General features: G+C 47.5%; 1 protein-coding gene, 2 long non-coding RNA genes and 1 pseudogene across 6 annotated transcripts; 2 read left to right on the plus strand and 2 right to left on the minus strand.

Moving 5' to 3' along the window:
* Window positions 1-1,495: 1,495 nt before the first annotated feature.
* On the plus strand, window positions 1,496-2,570 carry LOC105491568 (keratin, type II cytoskeletal 8 pseudogene; annotated as a pseudogene).
* Window positions 2,571-4,075: 1,505 nt separating this feature from the next.
* On the minus strand, window positions 4,076-7,977 carry LOC105491567 (mamu class I histocompatibility antigen, alpha chain F). Its single transcript, XM_071097397.1, has 8 exons — window positions 7,839-7,977; window positions 7,284-7,437; window positions 6,878-7,153; window positions 6,356-6,631; window positions 5,497-5,772; window positions 5,240-5,356; window positions 4,756-4,788; window positions 4,076-4,399 (listed from the first exon to the last, which is right to left on the minus strand). The coding sequence occupies exons 2-8, from the start codon at window positions 7,345-7,347 to the stop codon at window positions 4,395-4,397; spliced, it is 1,047 nt and encodes a 348-aa protein (XP_070953498.1). The 5' UTR covers window positions 7,348-7,437; window positions 7,839-7,977; the 3' UTR covers window positions 4,076-4,394.
* LOC139355327 (uncharacterized) lies at window positions 7,502-20,057 on the plus strand. 2 transcript variants are annotated; one of them, XR_011623890.1, is made up of 3 exons: window positions 7,502-7,884; window positions 17,984-18,137; window positions 18,942-20,057. It is a non-coding gene; the product is annotated as an uncharacterized lncRNA (long non-coding RNA). The 2 variants fall into 2 exon arrangements; XR_011623891.1 differs by lacking the exon at window positions 7,502-7,884 and adding an exon at window positions 11,237-17,290.
* On the minus strand, window positions 10,673-16,827 carry LOC105491566 (uncharacterized). Of its 3 annotated transcripts, none has more exons than XR_011623892.1 (4): window positions 16,704-16,827; window positions 13,515-13,604; window positions 13,280-13,430; window positions 10,673-10,877 (listed from the first exon to the last, which is right to left on the minus strand). It is a non-coding gene; the product is annotated as an uncharacterized lncRNA (long non-coding RNA). The 3 variants fall into 3 exon arrangements; XR_011623894.1 differs by lacking the exon at window positions 10,673-10,877 and adding an exon at window positions 12,908-13,028; XR_011623893.1 differs by lacking the exon at window positions 10,673-10,877 and adding an exon at window positions 12,910-13,031.
* Window positions 20,058-25,255: the final 5,198 nt, after the last annotated feature.

Raw genomic sequence — 25,255 nt, forward strand, 5'->3', positions numbered from 1 at the left:
GGGACATGGATGAAGCTGGAAACCATCATTCTCAGCAAAATATCTCAAGGACAGAAAACCAAACACCACATGTCCTCATTCATAAGTGGCAGTTGAACAATGAGAACACATGGACACAGGGAGGGGAACATCACACACCAGGGCCTGTCGGGGGGAGGGAGGCTGGGGGAGGGATAGCATTAGGAGAAATACCTAATGTAATGATGAGTTAATGGGTGCAGCAAACCAACATGGCACATGTATACCTATGTAACAAACATGCATGTTGTGCACATGTAACCTAGAACTTAAAAGTGTGTGTGTGTCTGTGTGTGTGTGTGTATATAATTGGTGCTCTGGCTCTGAGATACAGGAGATCAGGGGTGTGGAAGCAGGACAGTAATTTGATGATGAATCTGTAGCTGCAGAACCATCTGGGTTCCTCACCTGCATTCCTTGTAGACATCTCCTCTAATGAATACCTGAGATGCCCTCTCCCCTATATACTCCTGCCAGAGTCTCTCCATCTCCACTGACAGCAACTCCACCCTTCTACTCTCATAGTCTAAAACCATGGCTGTCTTTCACAGATACAATCCATTAGCAAATGCTATGATGCATCCAGAATCCCATCACTTCTCATTATTTTCACTGGTCACATCCAGGTCAAGGTAACTGATGTCTCTATCCTGAAATGCTACATGCCTTTCCCACTGTTTTCTCTACTGCCTCACTTGTCCCCCACCTCTCAATTCTATTCTCAATAGGGCAGCCAGAGAGAAGCTTTTGAAGAGTAAGTCGTACCATGTCCCACTTTTCAAAACTGTACTGAAACTCACCATCTCACTCAGAGCAAAAGTGAAAACCCTGGCCACACTCTCCAGGCCTACCTGCTCTGGCCACACCTCTGACCTCATCTCAGTCACTCTCTGTCCAGCCCTTCTGGATTCTTCTCACTTCCCAAAGGACAGATACCTTCCTGCCCTAGTGCATTTTCACGGGAGGCTCCCCTGCCTGGAAAGAACTTTCCTAGATATCCTCGTAGGTATCTCCTCATGTCCTTCAAATTGTTCTTCAAGACCTAGAAGAAGCTTCTCTGCTCCTTCTTGAATCTCTGTCTGGCTCAGCCCGCTTGCCCCCACCATGTCCATTAGGGTGACACAGAAGTCCTAGAAAGTATTCCAATCTGGCCCCCAGGCTTTCAGCAGCTGCTCCTACACGAGTGGGCCTGGTGCCCACATCAGCTCCTTGAGCTTCTCCTAAGTGGGCAGCAGTGGCAGCAGCTTTTGGGATAGCTTGGGCATGGCAAGGGTCTGGGTGGAGGCTATGGTGGGGCTCGTGGTATGGGGGGCATCACAGCGATCATGGTCAACCAGAACCTACTGAGGCCCCTTAAGCTGGAGGTGGACCCCAACATTCAGGCCATGTGCACCCAGGAGAAGGACCAGATCAAGACCCTCAACAACAAATTTGCCTCCTTCATCAACAAGTTACAGTTCCTGGAGCAATAGAACAAAATACTGGAGACCAAGTGGAGCCTCCTAAAGCAGCAGAAGATGGCTCAGAGGAAGATGGACTGCATGATTGACAGCTACATCAACATTCGGCAGCAGCTGGACACTATGGGCCAGGAGAAGTTGAAACTGGAGGCGAAGTTTGGCAACACACGGGGACTGGTGGAAGACTTCAAGAACTAGTACAAGGATAAGATCAATATTAATACAGAGAAGGAGAATGAATTTGTCCTCATCAAGAAGGATGTGGCTGAAGCTAACATGAATGAGGTAAAGCAGGACTCTCGCCTGGAAGGGTTGAATGACGAGATCAGCTTCCTCAGGCGGCTGTATGAACAGGAGATCCTGGAGCTGCAGTCCCAGATCTCGGACACATCTGTGGTGCTGTCCATGGACAACAGTCACTCCCTGGACATGGACAGTATCATCGCTGAGGTTGAGGCCCAGCAAGAAGAGATCATCAACCGAAGCTGGACTGGGGCTGAGCCTGCACCAGGTCAAGTAGGAAGAACTGCAGGCGCTGGCTGGAAAGCACTGGACGACTTATGTCACACAAAGACGGAGATCTCAGAGATGACCTGGAACCTCAGCTGGCTCCAGACTGAGACTGACAGCCTCAAAAACCAGTGGGCCTCCCTGCAGGCCGCCATCATGGATGCAGAGCAGCATCGGGAGCTGGCCATTAAGGAAGCCAAGCTGTCTATGCTAGAGGCCACCCAGCAGTGGGCAAAGCAGGACATGGCACAGCAGCTGTGCGAGTACCAGGAGCTGATGAACATCAAGCAGGCCTGGACATCGAGATCATCACCTACAGGAAGCTGCTGCAGGGCAGGGAAAGCTGGCTGGAGCATGAGCATCCACACGAAGACCACCAGTGGCTACTCAGGTAGGCTGAGCTTGGCCTATGGGGCCCTCACAAGCCCTGGCCTCAGCTACAGCCCGGGCTCCAGATTTGGCTCTGGCAGGGGCTCCAGCTCCTTCAGCCACACCAGCTCCTCCAGGGTCGTGGTTATGAGGAAAATTGAGACCCAGGATAGAAAGCTGGTGTCCAAGACCAGGGATGTCCTGCCTAAGTGAATGGCCACAGCAGCCACTCCCAGCCTGCCCCCTCCTGTGACTGCCCCAGGGCCTGTAGGAGAGGCTGCTGTGCAGGGGAGCATAGGGAACAGGAGACCCACCTGAGGTTCAGTCCTTGCCCTCAGCCCACCCATGGCAGGAGTTTACTGCCCGGGGTACTCCCACTTGCATATGCATTCAGCTGCAAAGTAAATTTTTTTTTTCTTTCTTTCCTTCCTTCCTTCCGTCCGTCCGTCCGTCCTTCCTTCCGTCCTTCCTTCCTTTCTTTCTTTCTCTTTCTCTTCTTTTCTTTCTTTTCTTTTCCCCCTCTCCCCCCCAAATTAAAGCCACAGTTAGCTCTGCCAACTGTGAAAAAAAAAAAGTCTTTCCTTGCAGGTCACATTTGCAACAAGGCCCATGCTGACTACATAGTACAACAGCCACCTTCCCTGTCCCCACAGCCCACACTCTGGATGACTCACTCCACAGCACTTGCCACCTTCTAACACAAGAATTTGCCTTCCATACTCTGCTTATACATATGCGCCACAAGGCCAGAAATTCTTCTGTTTTTAGTTTAAAGATGTTTTCCAAATGCAAAACAGTCATATACCTAGCAGATAACAAATGTCAGTTCAATGAAAGCTCACCGTAGAGTACCTCCCTATCAGAAAGGCAATGTCTTTATTTATGTAGCCTCGAGCCAAATGCTATTTTGTGGCTGCTACAGCTGTTTGTGGCAGCTACAGCACAACATCCTCTCACGCTGACATCAGTGCCACCGGTGCTTTTGTCACCAGTGCTGCTTGGGTGCCCTCCCTCCCCACATTCCTCCTCCCACACCAACCCTCGTGCACACTGCAGCACACAACCATATTTCTGTCCTCAGGAAAGATAATCTTAGGCTTATAAGTCCAATTTTCCAACTACATATGAATCTAAATTAAGACTCTGCTTTACAAATCCATGAGTTTGGATTGGAGCCAGCACTAGGATTACTACAACTCAGGGCAGGAAGAAGAGTAGGTGAGCAGAAGAGGAGCTCCAACGATGAGAAATTATGGGACCCCTCCTCTGCAAATGTCACAATCTGGTTCCTATGAGAAGGCTGGTGAAAAGATGGAAAATACAATCCAGGAAAGAGCCTGGAAGGAGGGCAAGTGCTGGACAGGTCTGAAAAATCAGTCTCTTGATACCACAAGGACTTCTGTGTGCAGGGACTGCCCTAAATAACATTCGAGTCCCTGAGATCGCAGGTCCTGCTGGGAAAAGGTTCTGCTGTAGGACCAAGGCCACTAGAGCAGCAAAGATGACCTGGCTGAGCAGTGACCAGATAAAGCTCACAGTGGCCTGAGTACCCACGGGGCACAGCCCCATCTCCTCTCCTGTCCTGCAACAGATCAGCACAGGAAACATAGACTCTGGAAGGTTCTCAGGTCTTCCATTTATTTTGTCTTTCAAATGTTAGTAATCTCCTCCTCTAATTAACTCATCAACCTCTAATGGCAAGAATTTAAAGAAGTAAATTTATACTCAGATTCTAATTTTAATAGGGAAGCAGGAAGTTGCAGCTCAGTACACCATGAAGTTGAGACAGAGATAAAGACATCTGAGCCCCAATGTCTCTGGAACAGGAAAGGTAATTGGGTAGAAACACGGGGTAGTGCGGGGAAGGGGGTCATGGTGGACATGGGGGTAGGCTGGTCTCCCCACCTCCTCACATTATGCTAACAGGGGTGAAGACACATTTGGACACCTTTGCAGAAAGAGAAATCAGGCTTCTTGAAGTCACAAAAGGGAGGCATGAACAAATCTTGCTTCTCAGTCCCACACAAGGAAGCTGTCTCACACTATAGAGAAAATATTCATGAACAAATTCATATCAGTCACAGTGATAGGTCACACTCTAAACAGCCCATTTCATGCTCAAGACATCCAAGTCAAAGAAACCCCATAGCACAGCTGAGTCCCCTCTGTTCCTCCCAACACCCCACTCACATCCGGGCCCCTGCCCTGGAGTGTCACCCTTATTAGCTGTGAAAGACACACCAGAGCCTGGGCACTGTCAATGATTGGGGTAGAACAAAAACAGAACCCGGTCAAAGCCCACAGATATGGCTAGAGGAACTGTGGGGTGGGTGAGCTCCCTCATGGGCTCCTGACCAATACCGCAACAATCTCAGGGATCAGCCTCCTTCATACTTACTTGTAGGCTGAGAGTAGCTCCCTCTGTTTCTATCTGTGGAAAGAAAAATGTCCTGTGAGAGGCCAGAAAGGAGCCAGGGCCATAAGGTCCTAGAGCAACCTCCTAGTCATTGATCCCAGAGAAGTTTCCAGAAATATGTAACTGCAGATTACACATTTACTTCATTAGGAAATACGAAGAAAGCAGATGTGGGTCCTGGACCAACTGCCCTCCTGAGGTCTGTCATCAGCAGAGACCTTCCCCTGTGAGTTGTGACTGCTGGGAATCAGGTCCCCACCACCACAATCATTGAAGTGAAGAATCTGTCTTCATTTTCACAAGTGCTTTACAAATGAGTTAGAGCTGGCACAGAGGGCCCAGGCTGGGTAGGCCTGTGTGTGTGGACGGTGCTTCCCAGTTACGAGGCAGAACACACTTCTACCTGGGGCTTGCAACCCCCAGTGGGACAAGAAAACTCAGACTCCCATCCTCACCCCTTCCCTACCTGAGCTCTTCCTCTTCCACATTACAGCAGCGACCACAGCTCCAGTGACCACAACTGCTAGGACAGCCAGGCCAGCAACGATGCCCACAATGGGGATGGTGGGCTGAGAAGACGACTCTGGGAAAGGAGAGGAAGGTGAGGGCCCCTGACCCCAGGCCTCAGCCCTGGCTCTGCAGAAGGGCTCCAGAAGGGCTCCTGCTTTCCCTGAGAAGAGACGCGACCCCTCATCCCCTTCCTTACCCCATCTCACTCCTTACCCCATCTCAGGGTGAGGGGCTGGGGCAGCCCTTCGTGTTGCACATGGCACGTGTATCTCTGCTCCTCTCCGGAAGGCACCACCACAGCTGCCCACTTCTGGAAGGTTCCATCCCCTGCAGGCCTGGTCTCCACAAGCTCCGTGTCCTGGGTCTGTTCCTCCCCGTCCCGCTGCCAGGTCAGTGTGATCTCGGCAGGGTAGAAGCCCAGGGCCCAGCACCTCAGGGTGGCCTCACGGTCAGAGATGTGGTGGTGGGCAACGTGTGCCTTTGGAGGATCTGAGCAGAGTCAGAAAATTCAGGTACTTTGCCTTCCTCATTGGGAACCCCAGCAGTGCTCATGTGACCGTCCTGAGAATGGACAGGACACCTGGGGTGGGGAAGGGATCACAGAACCCAGACACCAGCCTGGACACAGGCACCTGGGAAAAATCTCTTATTCCTTGGAAAGTTCGAGTCTCTGAGGGGGGAGCAGGGACTTCTGGCCCTGACTTAAGTGGAGGCCGAGGGACTCATAAGAGCTGGAATCAGAGCCCCAAACACATTCAGTGTGAGGCAGAGAACAAAGCTTGAGAGGAAAAGCCACGGGGCCCAAGGCTCAAAAGGGATCGTGGATCAGTATTCCAGGGACTGTCTTCCCTCCATTCCCTCAGAGACTTCATCCCTTAATTGTCCCAGAGAGCAGGGTGGACTCTCACAGTCACTTTCTGGTACAGGATCTGGAAAGCCAGAAAGATTCTTCCCACTCAGGACCCGAGAGAGAGCGATATTCTAGCATTAGTCCCACTTTCCTCCCCACCTTGTGCGAGGCCATCCCAAGAGATCTACAGGAGATGGGGAAGGCGCCCATGGCCCCTGGTACCTGCGCGCTGTAGCGTCTCCTTCCCGTTCTCCAGGTATCTGCGGAGCAACTCCAGGCACTCGCCCTCCAGGTAGGTCCTGAACTCCTCTGCATATTCCTCTGCCTCATAGAAGCGCTGGGTGATCCGAGCTACCGTGTCCGCGGCGGTCCAGGAGCGCAGGTCCTCGTTCAGGGAGATGTAATCCTTGCCGTCGTAGGCGTGCTGGTGATACCCGCGGAGGAGGCGTCCGTCGGGCCCCATGTCGCAGCCGTTCATTCCCTGGAGGGTGTGAGACCCTGGCCCGGTCCCTGCAGTCAGCCCCGTCTAGCTAGCCGCGCCCTCTCTCCGCCCAACCCGCCGGGATTTTGGCCTAAACTGAAAATGAAACCGGGTAAAGGCGCCTGGGACTCTCCTGGGTGGAGGGTCTGGGCGGGTCCCGCAGCCTCAGGGTGGATTTCGGACCCGGAGACTCTGGGGGACCCGGACGGTCCGTGGCTGATGGGGAGTGGTCATGACCCGCGCCCCTGGTCGGGGTCGCTCACCGGCCTCGCTCTGGTTGTAGCGGAGGAGCAGCTTCCTCAGGGCCACTCGGTCAGTCCGTGCGTTGGCCTTGGCGTACCCTGTGGTCCGCTCCCAATACTGCGGCCCCTCTTGCTCCACCCACGGCGCCCGCGGCTCCATCCTCGGAATCGCGGCGTCGCTGTCGAACCGCAGGAACTGCATGTCGTCCACGTACTCCACCGCGATGTACCTGTACCGAGGCTCCCTGCGGCCGGGCCGCGACACAGCGGTGCTAAAATACCGCAAGGAGTGGGAGCCTGGGGGCGAGGAGGGCCTGAGATCCGCCCGACCTTCCGCCGGGAGCAAGTCCCCAGGTCCTGCGCCCCCGCCTTAAGGGCCCCTCGCTTCTCCCCGCAGAGACCCTTTCCCTCCCGACCCCGCACTCACCCGCCCAGGTCTCGGTCAGGGCCAGGGCCCCTGAGAGCACCAGGAGGAGGGTTCGGGGTGCCATGACCCCAACCTCCGCGTCTGGGGAGAATCTGAGTCCCGGAGGGTGCGTGGGGACTTCAGAACCGGAACGCGGCGACACTGATTGGCTTTTCTAGAAACTCCGCACACAATGGGAGTGAGAAATGGGGCCGCGTTATGAGTATCCAGGAAGAAGAACCTGACACGGGTTGGGAGAGAAGGAGAAACTCTGGGGAGATGGGGAATTCTCAATACTGACCCTCCCCACCCCAGACGCTGCCTCGGGGCCTGAGCCCTTGAGAGCCACTTCTGGGGCCCTGAGACTTTGCCCTCACCCTCCTCCTACTGTGCAGGGTGTATCTCAATGTCTCCCGGGGTCTTCGCCCGGGGACTGAGAAACCAGTGAGAAACCGTCGGCATGGACCGAGTCCATCTCCCTTTAGTTCTCATTCCGAAATCCCCGTCCCTTGACTGAACTTTCTGCCTCCCACACCATACCTGGACTCCCCTGGACTCTTTTGGAAGAAAACTCACCCCAAGGAGCTTGGTGCCAGAGAATGAACTTGTCCTGAGAATGAAGGTATAGAGACAGTTTCTTCTTCTCCTTCTCCTTCTTTTCCTCCTCCTCCTCCTTCCCCCCTCCTCCTTCTTCTTCCTCTCCTTCTTCTCCTCCTCCTCCTCGTCCTCCTCCTCCTCCTCCTTCTCTGGAAAAGTCGTAGCTGAGCATATGAAATAGAACGGAGACCAGTTTCCTTTTTATTAGCTGCAGTGAGTAGTAGAACCTTGGTAACCCCTGAATTATCAGGAATCTTATGTGTAAAAAATGTTACTTTGTCCCCTTGATATGTAAATGTGTCTAAATGCATTACAACTGACAACTCGCAGAGCTCCTAAGTTTTGCTTTCCCAGACTATGTATCTGTATTTTGTTGTATTCTAAAATTACCTTCATTCTATAGCCCTGAGTTTCTGTGTGAGTCCAGGACATCTCCTCAATACAAAGTAGCACAATGTGTTATTGTATGTTGCAACCAGGAGCCAGTGCATTCATTCACCTCAAAGTTGCAAGTGTTCAATGCAGTCACAATGCCCCTCACCAGTGCTCATGCACTTCCTGTTTTTAGGAGGTATCTGCATCTAAGTGGTGTGCATATTTTATTGGAACACCTAGTATTTTTTTAAACCTGAAAAATAAAGCAGAAAAAGCAATTAATTTTTTGGCAGTCCCGCATGTGGTGTTAAAGGCCAAATGTAAGGAACACCCTGCTAGGCTCTATAGATGGATGTATTAAAAATTTATAAAACAATGTGTTTAAACCTAAGAATTCTGCCGCTTTCAAATTCTGTCCCTCTGCTCCTTTTCCTCACCTCCTGCTTCTCCAGCCCTTCCCTCCATCCCTCTCATCCCTCAGGCCCTCCTCTCCCCTTAGTCCCCACCACCCTGTCACTCCTGAATTGTGGCTCTAGCACTGTCCCATGACCTGCTACCTGAGTGGTCCTGCTACTGCGAGCCACAGTGTGTCGTTTCTTCACCTAAAACACTCCAGTGGCTCCACCTCGGTCTTGTGAAGCATCTAGAATGTCAGGCACTTGAGCATATGAGGGCATACCTGGTTCAGCATAGGCACTAAATTAATTTTTATTGACTGGTTGAATGAAATATGATTGTATTAAAATTTAATTGCATCACAGAAAATTATAAAATGAAAAATACTGGAAAAAGGAAATATTTTATTTTATGCATGTAGTGTGCATATCAATTTATAAAGTCATTCCATGTGTCTGTTGAGTCTGTGTATGAATTTTATATGACTGCATAACAAATTACCACAAACATTGGCTTTAAACAGCACCCATTTATTTTATTTATTTATTTTTAGAGACATGGCCTTCTTCTGTTATCCAGGGTAAAGTGCAGTTGCATGATCATGGTTCCCCGCAGCCTCAAACTCCTGGCCTCTAGAGGTCCCCTTGCCTCAGTCTTCATAGTAACTAGGACTACAGGCAAGTATCACCATGCTCAGGTAAATTTAAAAAAAAGAAAAATTTTTTTGTGGAGAGGAAGGTCTCCTCAAATTGCCCAGGCTAGTCTCAAACTCCTGGCTGCAAGTAATCCTCCTGTGTCATTCCCACAAACCTTAGGATTACAGGCATGAGCTACCACGCCTGACTACACAACACTTGTTTATTTGTTTACAGTTCCTCAGTCAGAAATCCGAGCATGATTGGAGGGTTCTCTGTTTAGGGTTTCCCAAAATTATGTTTTCATTTTGAGGACCTCCTTCAGGCTTATACAGAGATGACAGAATTCAATTTCTGCCAGTTGTAGGACTAAGGTTCCTGTTCCTTGCCTGCTGTCAAGGTAGAGAGAGGCTGCTATCAATTCCTGGTGCCCACCATCATTCTTTGCCCCACAACCCCTTCATTTTTAAAACCCACAGTGGAGGAACTCCCTCACACTGAATCCATCTCACACTGTCAATCTCTATGATCAGGAAGAAACCGGTCCTTTCAAGGTCTTACCAGATGAGGACAGCCCGACCAAGGATAATCCCTGTCTTAAAGTCAATTGATTTAGGACCTTAATTATATATGTAAAAATCCCTTCAAGGCAAGACCTACATTTTTGTTGGTTGATTAACTGGGGTCAGAAGAATGACTAGGGGCACATGCCTATCATGGGGGCGATGATGGAGTCAGCCTAGCATGGCTTGGGTCTTTCTTTTGAGTTTAATTGGGACACAGTTGGAAATTGAAGTTCAAATAAAGCAATAATTGTGAATGATAATAAAATATATCCTATTTAGCCATGGAAATTCTTCTTACCTCTTAAAACCAAATGACATGTTTAATATTTTATAATTAATTTAGGTCGATTGTGGTGGTTCATGCCTGTAATCCCAGCACTTTTGGAGGCAGAGTCAGGCAGAGAGCTTGATTGCACGAGTTCAAGATCAGCCTAGGCAGCATGGCAAAACCCTTGTCTCCACCAAAAATATAAAAATTTTAGCCAGGCATGGTGGTGCACGTCTGTACTCCCAGCTACTCAGACAGCTGAGGTGGGAAGATCACTTGAGCCCAGGAGGTCGAGGCTGCAGTGAGCTGTCATTCCTGCCACAGCACTCCAGCCTGAGTGACAGAGCAAGACCCTGTTTCAATAATAATGATGATAACAATAATACTAATAAATTTAGAGCAAATGAAAATTAAAGTGCAATTATTCATCCTCTCTTGTGAAGCTGTATTCATTTTTTTACTGTTACATTACAAATTACTGAAAATGTAACAGCTCAAAGCAACAATTATGGATCATCTCCCACAGTTTCCAATGCTCAGGAATCCAGGAGAGGTTTCCCGCGGTGCTTCTGGCTCAGGGCCTCTCACAAGGTTGCAGTCCAGTTGTCAGTCTAGGGCTGTATCATCTGAGGGCTCAACTGGGCTGGAGATTTTCATGAAAAATGGCTCACTCACATGGCTGTTGGAAAAGGCCTCAGTTCCTTGTTGTCTGGTCCTAGGAGGCCTCGGTCCTAGCCACATGGACCTTTCCACAAGTCTGCTATGACACAGCACCCGGCTTCCCCCAGAGTTCATGATCCCAGAGACAGAGAGAGCAAAGGTGGAGCTATGGTAAGTTTTTTGTTCTACACCAAGAGTCACAAACTGTTATGTCAACATTACTCCATTAGTTAGAAGTGAATAATTAAGTCCAGGCCACATTCACAGGGAGGGAATTAAGCTGTACCTCTGGAAAGTGGAGAGTATCAAAGAATTTGCATATATGTTAAAAGCAAAATTAAAATTATTGTTTCAGAATTTTATAAATCCAAATATTCTTTCATCTGATTATAATTCTTTAATGCTTTAAACTTCTCTTTTTAAAGTAATGATTAAAATTTGAGATATCGCAGAGCCTTGGGTATTGAGGAGAAAAATGTTTGAGACATAGAAAGAGGATACTATAGTATCTCTGAGTTTTTCTTGCAAATACCTTTAATAACAATATTCTCTTGAATGAGTTGCAACACAGTTGAGAACTTACGGTAATTAGATCAAATAGTTCCAAGACTTCAGTGCCATAACAATAGTGCCTTAAAAATAAGTATTTGTTTTGCCTAAGATGTCTCAAATTTAGTTTAAGAATGCCCCAAATGCCAATTTTCCCATTCAAATATCATCTTTAAAAATATTTGCAAATCAGATTGCTTTTAAGATAGAAAAAATATGAGTCTCATACCTCAGCCAACACATCTAGCTGAGCATGATGTGAGTAACTTTGGTTGGATACAGTAGCCCAAAATGGTTAGCTCCAATCTAGGAAAAAGATTTTTCAAAAACTGGCTATTGGGTGGGAATTCCATAATAAACCTGATATCTTTTGCTCTGGTTTTTAATGAGATGTGGTAGACATGATTTGGGCATCACTATGATTCTAAATAACACTGCTATTCTGTGCTTCTACAGTATTTTTTAAGCAATGCTATTGTGTTTTCCATTCCTATTTGCTATTCTATCACTGGTTATTCATATATCATCTTTTCCATTTAATTTATTTTGATCAGTAATGTGCATTTCCAATTCTGTAAAAGTTTAATTCAGGTGTATGTGTGGTAAAATGCAACACATCAAATCCTTTGCAAGATGGAATTACCTTGCACATCAGACTGAACATTGTACACTGAAAATCTATGGAGATGCCAGTGAGCCAAGGATCAAATGACCTATTTCTAGTCAAGGCCACTTTCATAGCATTCTGGTCCTCTCCATCACATGGATAATTACAATTGGCTTTGGTCCAATGTGAATAGTTCTTGCTAAGAATTCTTGTAATGGCAAAAACTGCAATTATTAAGTCACTGTCTTGACTGCAGAATTACAACAGGCACTTTTTACTCAGACTCTGTTAATAACTTCCTGTTCTTTACTTGTATCCTATATACTGTGGCGTTAAACTTTTAACATACAGATTCAGAAAATGCTTTCTATATCATAACTACATAGGGTTATTTTATATGTTAAGAATATTTCATGAGAAAAAGGAAAAAGTGGTGGGAAGGAAGAGAAAAATCAAGAAGAGAATAGGTGTAGAGAAATGGGAAACATCATGTATGGATAATATTATAAAAATAGAAGGAAATTAATCAGATGTAGATAACCACTATGGAATAATGGAAACATAAGAGAGGTTTATTAGTTACCTGTTGCTGTGTAACAAACTACCCAAAGACTTAATGACTTGAAACAATGAACATCGATTGACTCAAAGAAAACAATACAAATAGCAGCAAAACTGGAGCCACTGCAGGTGGAAGAAGTTGGATAAACAAAAGGATTTTACACACTGGAATAAGTAAGAGGTCACTGTTGTGTAAATTGAAATGATTTGTTGGTCCATATTCTCCAAGAAGCAGATGACATGAGGTTAAAGTTGCAGTATTTTATTAGAGGACACACCTGCCAGACAATATGAGAAAAGATCCAGGAAACCCTGGGAAAGGCAGCAGACTGAGATGCAAGTGTGACCCCCAAGTGAAGGACAGAAGGAGAGGAAGTTTGTTGGACACATCCTAGATCACAGGCAATCTAAGGAGAGTTGAGCAAGGCCATGGAGGAGTCCTCTAGCCACAGTTGGCCCTTGTCTTCCAGAAATGGGTCTCCCTTAGTGTCCCTCTTGTTACCCATCACTGATTGGGAACAGCCCGTGGGAAGCAGGGCATCTGCACCAATGCTGCTGAGGATGTCAGAGCACAGGAGCAGGGCCTTGGGAGATTATCTGGGAGCATGGCTCAAACCCTTCCTGAGGTTTCTGGGCCCTTGGAAATCAAATTCCCTCAGGCTTGGTAGCTGGACAATTCCACTAACAATTAAAATTGAACCAGGATACCCCCCACAAGTGGATCACTGGGTTCCACACACATTCCTCCTGCCCTCATTGTGTGACAGCAGCCCAACCTCCTCCTGGAGATTAGGATCTATTACCTGTGCCTGGAGAGGAGGGGACTCCTCACTTGCTAGTCTCTGGGCACATACTGTCCAAATCTCCCTGCGGGCAATAGTAATGTGCTGTTCAGTGGGCTCTCATTTGTCCTGATTGAAGAGTACCCTCCTTTAGAATCCAGGACCTTCTACCCTGCAGAGCACAGGTTTGGGAGATGAGAAGTGCAAAATTCCACAGCAGGTGAATCTAAGGAATGAGACATGGAGCCATACTCACTTCCACTCCTTGGTTTCTTGACCCACATGTTCTTCCTACTGAGAACACAGCACTGTAGACATGTCTCTGATTTAATAAATGCACCATGTCCTGAAAGACAGCACCCAGCCCTCAAAGTGCTTCCTCCAGACTGGCACTGAGTTGTGCCTGTAGAAGACCTGTCCGGCATTCTTTGTGGCTGGCAGACCCTTGGTGGTACAGATGATGATAGAACCAGTGGATCCCACAGCCGTGAAAATGCTGCACCTACTTCCTTGTCAAGTGGGTTCCCCCAGGAAGACAGTGTGCTAAGAGCAATGTCAAGCCTGTGGATCAGGAACATCAACAGTCCCCAGAGAATGGTGCTGACTGAGGGTCTGAGAGCAGGACAGGAAAACCCACTCATGGAATGGTGCCTAACCCTGTGAAGATGAACCTCTGGCTCTTCCAGGATGGAAGTGGCTCAATGTAGTCAACTCATCACTTATCAGCGAGTTAGTCACCTAAAGAAATGTAGCCCCACTGAGGCACATCATTGGCCTCAAATGCTAATGAGTTGGACATTCAGAGGTGGCAGCAGCTGGATCTGTCTTGGAAGGTGGCAGTCAGTGCTTCTGGACCCATATTTAGCCTCATCCCTGCCGCTGTGGTTGCTCCACTGATGCACCGATTCTGCCAGGCCTGGGCTGACCTGACCCATGCTGAGGGCTGGCTAATTTCAATTTGTCTGCTTGGTTGTTTAGTGCCACTTCAGGTTCGGGTATTTTCTGGAGGTGTCAACATAGGATTCATGCTCAACCCAGATGGACCATTTCCATCTCATGATGAATGCTTTGGGGTCTGTCCAATCTATGACTTCCTGAGTTACAGAAGCCAACTCATATGGGCATTTGAAATCACATGGTTGTTTGATGTCCCATGGCAAGTATTCTCTTATCAGGGCCAGTAACATGCCAAAAGTTGCTTCTAACAGGGGCATACGGCTCTGCTGTGGATGGCACGGCCTTACTCCAGAATCCCAGGCCCTCTATGTGACTTCCCCACTGTTGCTTGTTTCAACTCCATCCTGCATCTTTCCCCACCACTGACACCTCCAGGTGGGTCTGAGGGATGGTGCTGCCTCATGGCCTGAATCTGCCACAGTGTCCTTTCCTCAGTAGGCCCAATTGAAGTAAGTCCCCTCCTATTTCTCCTAGAGTATGGGCCAAAGCAATAGATGTGGGATGCGGTGTTGTCAGAACTCAAAGATGTTCACCAGGCAGTGTGCTTCCTTCTTTGTCGTGAGGATGCAAGATGCAACAGTTTGTCTTTTACTCTGGAGGAGAAACTCCTGGATGTCCTCAACCACCGGACAAATAAAACTTCACCACAGTGGCGACTCCTGAATCTCTGTATGGTTTATCTTCCATCTTCTGAAGAGCACGTTATTTGCCAAGGCCTTCAGCATACTTTCCACCTCCTACTCATCCATCCTAGTCAACCTGATGTTGTTGATGAAATGAGCTGATTCACTATTCTATAGGATGCCGGGTTCTTCAGATCTCTGAAGACTCTACTATAGAGGGCAGGTCAGTGACAATAACCCTGAGGTCAACTATAAAGAAACATGTTGTGGATCCCACATGAATCACTTCATTTACAGTTTTTCTCATTGGAGTGGAAAGGAACACACTGACCAAATCCACAGCTGCACACTGTGTGCCTGAGGCCTTATCAATCTGCTCTACCAGTGATATCCAGCCAGCATGGCAGCTGCAATTATGACTCCTACTCTGTCAAGTCTGAAGTAATCCCATTCATTCTTTAGGCGCCATCAGGCTTCTTTGGGGACAGATTGCTGGGTCACGTGAAAATAAGAGGCAACCCCAACACCACCCCTCATCCTTCAGCTCTCTAATGGAGGTGCTACACCTACAATAACTACAGTACCTTTCATAAGACCCACCCTGGGACTCAATATCATTTTTTATTTGGCCAGAATGAAGTCAGTTGCAGAGATTTCCCTTTGGCTTTCAGACAATGAGACCCCTTATTCCAGAGACTTGGGACCCAGTGTGGGGGTTACTCTAGCTGCCAGTGCATCAATACCAATTAAACACTTGGGGAATGGGGAGATAAACAGGGCTGGGTCTGTGGACCCAGTGGTTCCACTGTGATGTGTCCAGGTTTATTCCCGGCTTCTGTAAGTCCCACTGTGATGGGGACATGATGGTGCTGTAGGCCTATAGGCATCAATATCAGCTCACACCCAGTGTCAATACTCCCCCAAATTCTGCCTGTTTCCCTTTCGCAGTGTACAGTCCCCCGAGTAAATGGCCGTAGACTCCTTGGCAGAAAGACAGAAGGAATTGTTCCAGCATATACTTGCCATGAGGTTCCAGGGTCCTTCCTCCTGGGGTAGGGACTCCTCTAGAACTGGGATCTAAATCTGAAACTTGGTTGAAGTTTAGGAATTGAGAGTGGGATCATGACTTTGTATTGAGTTAAACACCCTCAGCCTCCTGCTCATCAATTCTTGCTTTCTTATCATGGACATCAAGCAGCACCCTTGTTGGCTGCCTGTCTATTCTGACACCACCCTCTATTAACCTTCCCCACAACTCCCTGCAGATCAAGCTGCCTCAGATGCTCCTCTGAGATTGTCATGGTAACCGTGCCCTCTGGCTTTTGCAGGTCACTGCCACCATTTGGTTCTCAATCTTTTCAGGGCCACATTTTCCCCAGGAATATCAATGAGCCCAACTAAGGACCTCCTTCCTGCCATCACACCCAGCCTGCAGAGGACACCACCCTGACGCCTCTTAGGAATACAGGTCCCTCTTACCGGTACATTCCTGAGGCTCTGGTGGAAGGTGTGCCCTCTGGGTCCTCTGTGGAGCATGGCCCTAGTGGGCCTTCTGGTCTCACATGATGTCTCCATCCCACACACCAACTTCCCTCGGCCTCTTTATCCATCCACTACATGTTCCTACAACTAAGTCATGTCTAACTTACTGAGAGTTGAGCATCATTTTTTCCAGTCTACATGGGTCCACCCTAGCAGTGGGTTTGCCCCATGCCCTGAGGTCCTTGATAAACCCATACCCTGAGAAAGTGCTCCCAAGCCAAAGGTGTTTTTTATTTACCCAGCTTGATTCTGGCCCTTTGATCAAACACCCTCAAATTCCAATCCCAGAACTGCTCCTCAGGCTCCTACGGGGGCATACCTACCGGCTAGTTACTGCAAAACTACTGAGTGGGATTCCCATTGCATCATAGGGGTGAGGCTTCTGCAGCATATTCCAGTGTAGGAAGTGGGAACTATTACCAGAGAAGAGCGAGCCTCCTCTGCATGCCCAGAGGGTTCGAAAGGGCACCCATAGGATAACCCGGTTCCAGTTTGCAGAATCTCAGGTTTCCTCACCAGAGCCCTGACTTTCCCACAACAGGCCTGCCTCTGATGAATGTCCAAACTTCTCTGTAGTACTGTGGCTTTCACAATGATGTCATCAGCTGTCATTCCACTCTGCAAAGAGAGAGGGGCAGGTGCCTCTCCTCAATCTGTCTCCCCCGGCCCCGTGACGGTGGGTGGAGGCTCTCTCCAGGCCCTCATCTGGCCCCACCCCAGCATGTCTCCAGGTTCCTCTCAGCCCTGGTTCCTTTTGGCCCTGCAGTCACAAAGGGCAACATTGTGATGCACCCTGAACTGTGTCACAGTGTCATCCACTCAGGCTCACATTGCTCATGGGCCACTTGCCAGCCAAGGGACATGGCCACATTTTGTGCCTTCTGCACCTCAGCCTTGCTTTCAAGTGCAGGTGATGAAGGCACCCGTGTAGAACAAGTGTTATCTTCTATCTTCACTGAGTTTAGTCATCCAATTTTCCAACCCTCAATGGGCAAGGAAGAGTGTGGTTTCCACCAAAAGGCAGGATGTCAGCAGTCATAGGGGCAACAAACAGGCAAAGACACCTGAAAACAGACCAAGCAGGAAGCACGGACATCCAGTGAAGATGGGAACCCTGTAGATTTGACTGTCTTTAAGCACATTAGAGAGATTACCATTACTAACAACTTAGCCAGAAAAGTTTATTACTTATTTTCAAAAAGCATAAAATTATGTAATATAATATTTTTTTTAAATTCCCATCAATACAAAACTGATCTGGGCACTGCAACTTCCGGCGAGCAACTGGGACAGGCGGCATCATCAGGAAGGCGGGCCCTGCCGTGCCCCATGTGCCAGTGCCCCAGATGGCGGCAGCCTCCCCAGAAGCATTTTGTATGTCACCTGCTCAGGGCCAGGGTCCCAGCTCCCCATACTTTTTCTTCTCCTGCTTTTTCTTTTTTGTCCTTTCCTGTTTTGATAAACCACCTGCAAAAAGGAAAAATCACTCTGAGGACAAGAAACATCTCAATGAGAAACACATGGTTGCCAGAGGGTAAAAGGCCCTGTTCATGCGCATTGAAAAGCTCAGGTATTTCTATTAAAGTCTCTCCTTTTACTTTAGGATGCCAACTCCTGCGTCCATCTCAACCTGGGCATCGTGCCACCACCCTTAAGAAGAGAAAAACTAAGTAGTGCTTTGCAAAGGGGCAGCAGCATTTCTCACTTCTGACCACATCAAGCACACGGCCATGCAGATGAGCAGGTGGGGGACACAGGTGAGGCCCCAGACCTGCTCTCCTCCCACAGTACATTCTTGAGTCTTTTTAAACAGTTGTGAAAATGCCACAGATGCAAGCAACTGTGGGCCACTCCCATGGGGACCATTGCATGAGGCAGTTCCACTCATTCTCAGAACCTCCTACCATGGGCTATGCTTAGTGACCTAAGGCCAAGCCGAGGAGGACACCTGCCACAGCACACCATCCTCAGGGGCATGCTGCCAGCAGGGGCAAAGTTATCCCTAGCAACAAGATACAGAAAGAAAGAAAAAAGGTAGGATATGTAGCCGATGGGCCGGTGCGTGCTCTGGACTTGCCACACAAAAGAATTTGAGAGCAAGTCCAAAGTAAAAGTCAGCAGGAGAATTTATTGCAAAGTGAAAGTATACTCTGACAGCTGATCAGAGCAGGCTGCTCAAAAGTGAGACAGTACCCTTCCCTCACAGGAGTCTTACATGATTATTCATGAATAGGTGGGAAGGGGTATTGTTTTAAGCATGTTCTGTGCTCTCTTGGACGTGCGTGCACTGTGGTTGTACATACCAGCACATACATCTCATGTCTCATTAGCATCTTCACTTCCCACTCAGGCGTATGTTTTCTACTATGATAATGAGCATAGGTCAGCCCAAGGATGCTAATCATGGGTTTCTGTGCTTGCTTAGATTTGGGGATGTTTCCCTTGCCTCTTCTACCTCCTTGCTGCAGGATGTTCTAACCACAAGCCCAGGATATGGTTTGTGCACTGTCGAACAGCTTGTTCTCTCCATCAACCTGACAAGTCTCTTGTTTCCTTTCAAGGGAGGCTGTGAATACCCTATCTCACCTACCTCAGAAGGACAGTACAGCAGTAGCCACCATGACCAAGGAAGATGATTCCAGAAGTGCAGGACAACTCCCCACCCAGATGCGGTGACTGTGTAGTTACACACCAAGAGGTAAGTCCAGCTGGCTCTCAGGGTGCTCGCTGCCCTCAGCTGGGGGCCTGGAGGACATCAAGTCTTGAGAACGCCATGTCCTAGTGGAATAGGATGAACTGACAGATACACAGCAAAGCTCCACATACTTTTCCTTTTCTTTGGGCCTGCAAAGTTCTTCATCAGTGTCCTCTCGCTTTTCAGCTACTACTATTGGCTGGCTGGAAAAAATAGAACAATAGTAAAAATTGGAGACAAGTCTTTGGTGATGAAAAGAAATATTGGCTACTTCCAGTATTTTCTAGCTTTGGTTATGGTTGCAGTTTTCCAGCTCACCTTGTGGGGATGAATTCAGAAAAAAACTTCTGTTACAAATCGAAATGAACATTCCAGAAGTATTGGCTCAAATCAACCTTGCCCTATTAAGCCACTTAGTGAATCAAAAGACTGCTTGTGGGACTGTTAATCTCAGTGGCCAGAGAAAGGAGCTGAAGAAGGTGTTGTCAGATCAGGAACAAATAATTACAGCGGCAATAGAAAATGGAAGGCCACTTGTTCATAACCATTTGAATAAGGGCAAAGTATATGGAAACACATTGTGAACTGATATTTTCAGTTTTGTTTGCAAGAAAATAAGCCAGGCGCGGTGGCTCACGCCTGTAATCCCAGCACTTTGGGAGGCTGAGGCGGGTGGATCACGAGGTCAGGAGCTCGAGACCAGCCAGGCCAAGATGGTGAAACCCCATCTCTACTAAAAATAGAAAAATTAGCCAGGCACGGTGGCAGGTGCCTGTAATCCCAGCTACTCAGGAGGCTGAGGCAGGAGAATCGCTTGAACCAGGGAGGCAGAGTTTGCAGTGAGCCGAGAATGTGCCACTGCACTCTAGCCTGGGCGACAGAGCAAGACTCCAACTCAAAAAAAAAGAAAAGAAAAGAAAAGAAAGAAAATGATTAATGGGGTATAAAATAATTGAAGTATCACAGAAGATACACTAAAAAAAAAGAAAGAAAGAAAGAAAGAAAGAAAGAAAGAAAGAAAGAAAGAAAGAAAGAAAGAAAGAAAGAAAGAAAGAAAGAAAGAAAGAAAGAAAGGAAAAAGCCTTTGTATAGTTTGCCGGAGCCACAGAAGCCGCGCCCCAGAGCAGAACGATGCCTGAATGGGTCCATTTGTGCCGCGTTCACCAGCAGCCACAAACGTGACTTTATTTCACTTTGGAAATCGCGCTTACCTATTGTGAGAGGCTGTAATATGAACCATCATTACATGTTAACACGGCACATGGAATTTTGAGTGCCTAAGTTACATTTTTAGAGTCGTTTCTTAGTAGCCATGTGAATATCCACTCCAAAAACACAAGCTAAAAGCTTGTTTTAAGTGAAGGACATCAAGGGCAAATGGTGGCTGAAAGTGAGTAAGATCCCAATTACTCTTGCTTGTACTGTCTAAGGAAAAGAAAACAACTGCTTTTCTTGTTGGATGTTTGCTAATTTATAATTACTGTTTTATGCATTTCAACATTTTTAATAAAGATTTTTTATTGTTGGCTATAAACGTTTTAAAAGGATTATCTTCCTCTAGAATCACTCTAGGTACCAAATTCTGTATTATTCTGGATTCATCAGAGAAACAGAACCAATAGGGTGTGTGTGTGTGTGTTTATTCGTGTTATGAAACTGACTCATGCAATTATTCGGGTGGCAAGTAGGAAATCTGTAGGATAAGCCAGCAGGCTGAAAATGCAGACAGAAGTTGATATTGTAGTCTTAAGGCAGAATTTCTTCTTTTCTGGGAAACTGCAGTTTCTGCTCTTAAAGCCTTCTGTTGATTGGATGAGGCCCATCTACATTATTGAGGGTAATTTCCTTTTCATAAAGTCAACTGATTGTAAATGTTAACCACATGTACTAAATATCTTCATAGCAACATATAGATTAGGTTTTGATTAAATGACTGGGTTCTACGCCCTAGCCGAGTTCTTTGGCATTGACTCTGGGTCAAGGCACCATGTTTTCCATCATCTGCACGAGACCTAGATGACTGCTTTGATATCTACTGAAGGCCACAGCCTTGCCAAAGCCAGCCCCAGATGAAATGCACTCACCTGCATTCCCACACAATTTTACATACAATTTGGGGGAGGTTATGGGACCCGTGAAGACCAAGGGTCTGTGGTCCTGTGACACTTTCTCTCAGAGGGTGAAAAAGGAGTCCTTGGAGCAGCAACTCCCCAGGGGTCTCCTGCCTGCCCCTCCTCCCCTCTCAGCGCCAATCCTCTTTCCTGCTAGTGCTCATCATGCAGTTTTTAAATCCCCACTCCCTGCCCCACCACGGTTGGGCTCCAGGACCTGCCTATTGGGAACTGCGGATGGGAGAAAGTATGAAGTGACCCACCTGAATTTAGAGGAGGGAAGTGAGGAATTTGGAGATATCTAAAAACATTTTGTTCCTGTGGTTTTACTTTAAATTATCTATTTTTATTGGAGATTTGTTTGAAATTATAATCAGTATCTCATGGTTCTTCAGCATATACCATGCCCCCTGGTAACCCTGGTACTTATTTATTTATTTATTTATTTATTTATTTATTTATATTTTTTTGAGATGAAGTCTTACTCTGTTGCCCAGGCTGGAATGTAGTGGCTTGATCTCAGCTCACTGCAAGCTCCGCCTCCCAGGTTCAAGCCATTCTCCTGCCTCAGCCTCCCGAGTAGTTGGGACTACAAGCGCCCACCACCATGCCCAGCTACTTTTTTGTATTTTTAGTAGAGACAGAGTTTCACCATGTTAGCCAGGATGGTCTTGATCTCCTGACTTCATGATCCACCCACCTCGGCCTCCCAAAGTGCTGGGATTACAGGCATGAGCCACCACGCCCGGCCTTATTATTTTAAACTTGTACAAATATTTTAAACAAACACAAAAGTAGAGAGAAGAGTACAGTGACCTTCACTGTACCCTTCACTCAGTCACACCCACTCTTGATTTATCTACATCCTCAACCATAACCCAACACCAGGTTATTTTCAACTAAATCCTAGAATACAATATATTATTTCACATGTTAGCAGTTTTCTTTTGAAGATGCCAATGTTCAGCTTCTTTAAAAAGAGAAACAGAGAGGGGTGGGAGAAGGATTGAACTGACAAAATGTATTTTCAAATGCAATTAAGGCAGAGGACAATGCAGGAACCCTCATGCCCCCTTTTAACTGAATGCTCAGCACCTCCTGGATTCTCAATAGAAGAAAGCAGCAGCCCGGAGCCAAGGAGCCCAGGGAGGCGCATCATGTTTTAATATTTTGGCTGTTTTCAGAGCGGTATCTGGCATCTCTGAATGGTAACACTGGACATTTCTATCCCCACCCTTGTAATGGGACTCCCCAGCTCAGAGAAAGGGAAATTATCACCCATGCTCATTTATACCTTTAATGCCTCCACCCACTCCCTTGGTCCTGACTTCCCAGTCGGAGGAGGGGGAGGAAACGCAGAGGCATGAAATTGAAATGTCTTCTCTGCCATCTGCTGGGGATTGCTTGAATAACAGGAAAGGCCTACATAAAAGATATGCAGCCAGGAATAGAGGTTCCTTTTCCTGTTTCCTTCAGGAAATTTCCCCTGGGGCAGACAGAGCAAAAGCGATGGACAGAGGAATGGGAGCAGGACCCAGGGGGAAGTCTGGTTGTGTGCGTGCGTTTCCGCCTCCCCGTCTGTCATTGTCCTTCCTCACCAGGCCTGCAGACCACCTGCGATGGCCTGGTCTCTTGCCATCCCTAGCTGGGCCAAAATTCCATCACGGGGACACACAGGGTGGCAGAAGCACAAGGCCTCATTCCCGCTGGGGCAGCCTCCTGGAGATGGCTTCAGAAGAGCTTCTGGGAACTTCTTTAAAACCTGCACTACAGGCACCAATTACCCCAGTTATCCCATCCTTAAGTGAAAAATCAACCACAGAGATGACTGATTGTAATAGCCTTATTTCAGTACAGGCAGGTGAAAAGGGTTTCTCTTCATTGGCCCATTAGTTACAATGGGGAGGGGTCACTGAGTAAGCAGCGGGTGGTGGCAGTGACGACCACATCCTCTCACTGCGGCCCAACACTTTTGAGACAAGTTCCCACTTCTCCGTTAGATGTGTCTCCTCCACATGCAGAAAATGTGGTCTCGTAGCTTCCCTTCTCGGTACTGGATTGCTGGCATTTCTTTTCTTTATCAGAGACATGAATATCTTTTTTCTTTACGGATTTCTAGGACTTCAGGGTTTCTTCAGGGAGAAGTTGCTTAAGGCGGCTCCTGCGTAGACTGAGTCCTTGTTGAGGGTTTGCTGGATGTCCCCAGATACAGTGTGGCTGTGTCCTCCAGGATCCCCGAAGCCGGCACATTCTGCTGTGTACCCAGAGGTGGGGACAGATGCTGCCAGCTCCACCTTACAGCTGCCACATGAAATTTGAGGTCAGAGAATTCTCTTGTCTTTAAGGTCCCCACATTTGCCTTCTTCGATGTTTCAGGAAATCATAACTCTGAATTTAGAAAGGTTCCCTTTTCAGTTTACTCTCTGGAAGGAAATATACTGAAAATTCTGTTTATTTTCAGATATCGAATAGAATTGAAAAGTCAAACTATCAGTTTATTTGCAGTGCACACAGAGAAATTGAGTGTTCCAAGCCACTGGGACATTTCTAGAAGCTCCATCCTTTTCCAGTGGGACATGAGTAAAGTCAGTGAGGAGCGAACCTGTAGTCCATGGGCACCTCCAGGATTGTGGAAGGAGATGCACACATCTTTCTGATGTGTGGAGTCCTGAGGACAGAGCCTGAGACCCTGCATTTCCCAAAGTACTTGTTTGCTAAGCAAGTGTTTCTGTGACTTGAAATAAACTCGGGGGTGTGGAAGACACCTTGCAACCAAGCAAACCCAGACAAGAAAATGAATATGAAGTGTTCTGGGAGAAAGCAGAAAAGTCCATTGCCATCATGTTTCCTTATTTTTACAATTCTCTTGAACAACGTGCCTGAGGTTATAACCCCTCCAGTTTGTAACAACCTCTAAATGAGAAAATCATTGACAGGGCATTAGTAAGTGGTGGACACAGAATAAATGGCTGAAAATCAGTGCTTGATTCAAAGTAGTGATAGTCAGAGTCTCCCAGGTGTCTATAGAGAGGTGGGCCAGGGACTTTTCCCAGCGACCAGAAAGAAGAGCCTCAGGGAGATGAGGATGTCTCACAGCCAGGGAAGGGACAGTGAAGGGCCCCATGGGAGTGCATCCCAGGGGTCTGTTCCTGTTCAGACTCCAATGCTCAGCACCCAGTGTGGCACATGGCAAGACCTCAGCAAATACGTCAGTTGGCTGGATGAAAGAGGGCAGATGTGAGCCAAAAAAAAAATTTGTTGGGGCATAAATGTAAAAGTGTTGGTGAACTTACCCTGCAAGGAGATAGAAAGGTGGATGGGTGGATGGATGGATGGATGGATGGATGGATGGATGGACGGATGGACTGATGGATGGATGGATGGATGGATGGATGGACTGATGGATGGATGGATGGATGGATGGATGGATGGATGGACTGATGGATGGATGGATGGATGGATGGATGGATGGACTGATGGATGGGTGGATGGATGGATGGATGGATGGATGGATGGACTGATGGATGGATGGATGGACTGATGGATGGATGGATGGATGGATGGACTGATGGATGGATGGATGGATGGATGGATGGATGGATGGATGGACTGATGGATGGGTGGATGGATGGATGGATGGATGGATGGATGGATGGATGGATGGACTGATGGATGGATGGATGGACTGATGGATGGATGGATGGATGGATGGACTGATGGATGGATGGATGGATGGATGGATGGATGGATATCCATTTTCTCTGTATGTGTGTATACAGGGATATCTATCTCTATGTCTGTCTCTCTGCTCTCTCTCCGTTTTCCATTGTTCCTTCACAATCATGGTTTCACTATCATCAGTAACATCTTTTTTTTTTTCTTTTTTTTTTTTTTTGAGACAGAGTCTCACTCTGTCACCCAGGCTGGAGTGCAATGGCATGATCTCTGCTCACTGCAGCCTCCACTTCCCAGGTTCAAGCGATTCTCCTGCCTCAGCCTTCTGAGTAGCTGGGATTATAGGTGCATGACACCACACCTGGCTAATTTTTTGAACTTTTTTTTTTTTTTT

This window comes from Macaca nemestrina, chromosome 5 (assembly GCF_043159975.1).
Source record: "Macaca nemestrina isolate mMacNem1 chromosome 5, mMacNem.hap1, whole genome shotgun sequence".
NCBI classification, from domain to species: domain Eukaryota; kingdom Metazoa; phylum Chordata; class Mammalia; order Primates; family Cercopithecidae; genus Macaca; species Macaca nemestrina.

Excerpts from the sequence above, each read along its gene's own strand:
- LOC105491567 (XM_071097397.1), bottom strand. The coding sequence starts at position 7,347 with ATGGCACCCCGAACCCTCCTCCTGGTGCTCTCAGGGGCCCTGGCCCTG. Across the intron at positions 6,632-6,877 it reads CTACAACCAGAGCGAGGCCG|GGTCTCACACCCTCCAGGGA; the intron begins GTGAGCGACCCC and ends GGACCGGGCCAG. Across the intron at positions 5,357-5,496 it reads GCCCCTCACCCTGAGATGGG|AGTCGTCTTCTCAGCCCACC; the intron begins GTAAGGAGTGAG and ends CTCCTTTCCCAG.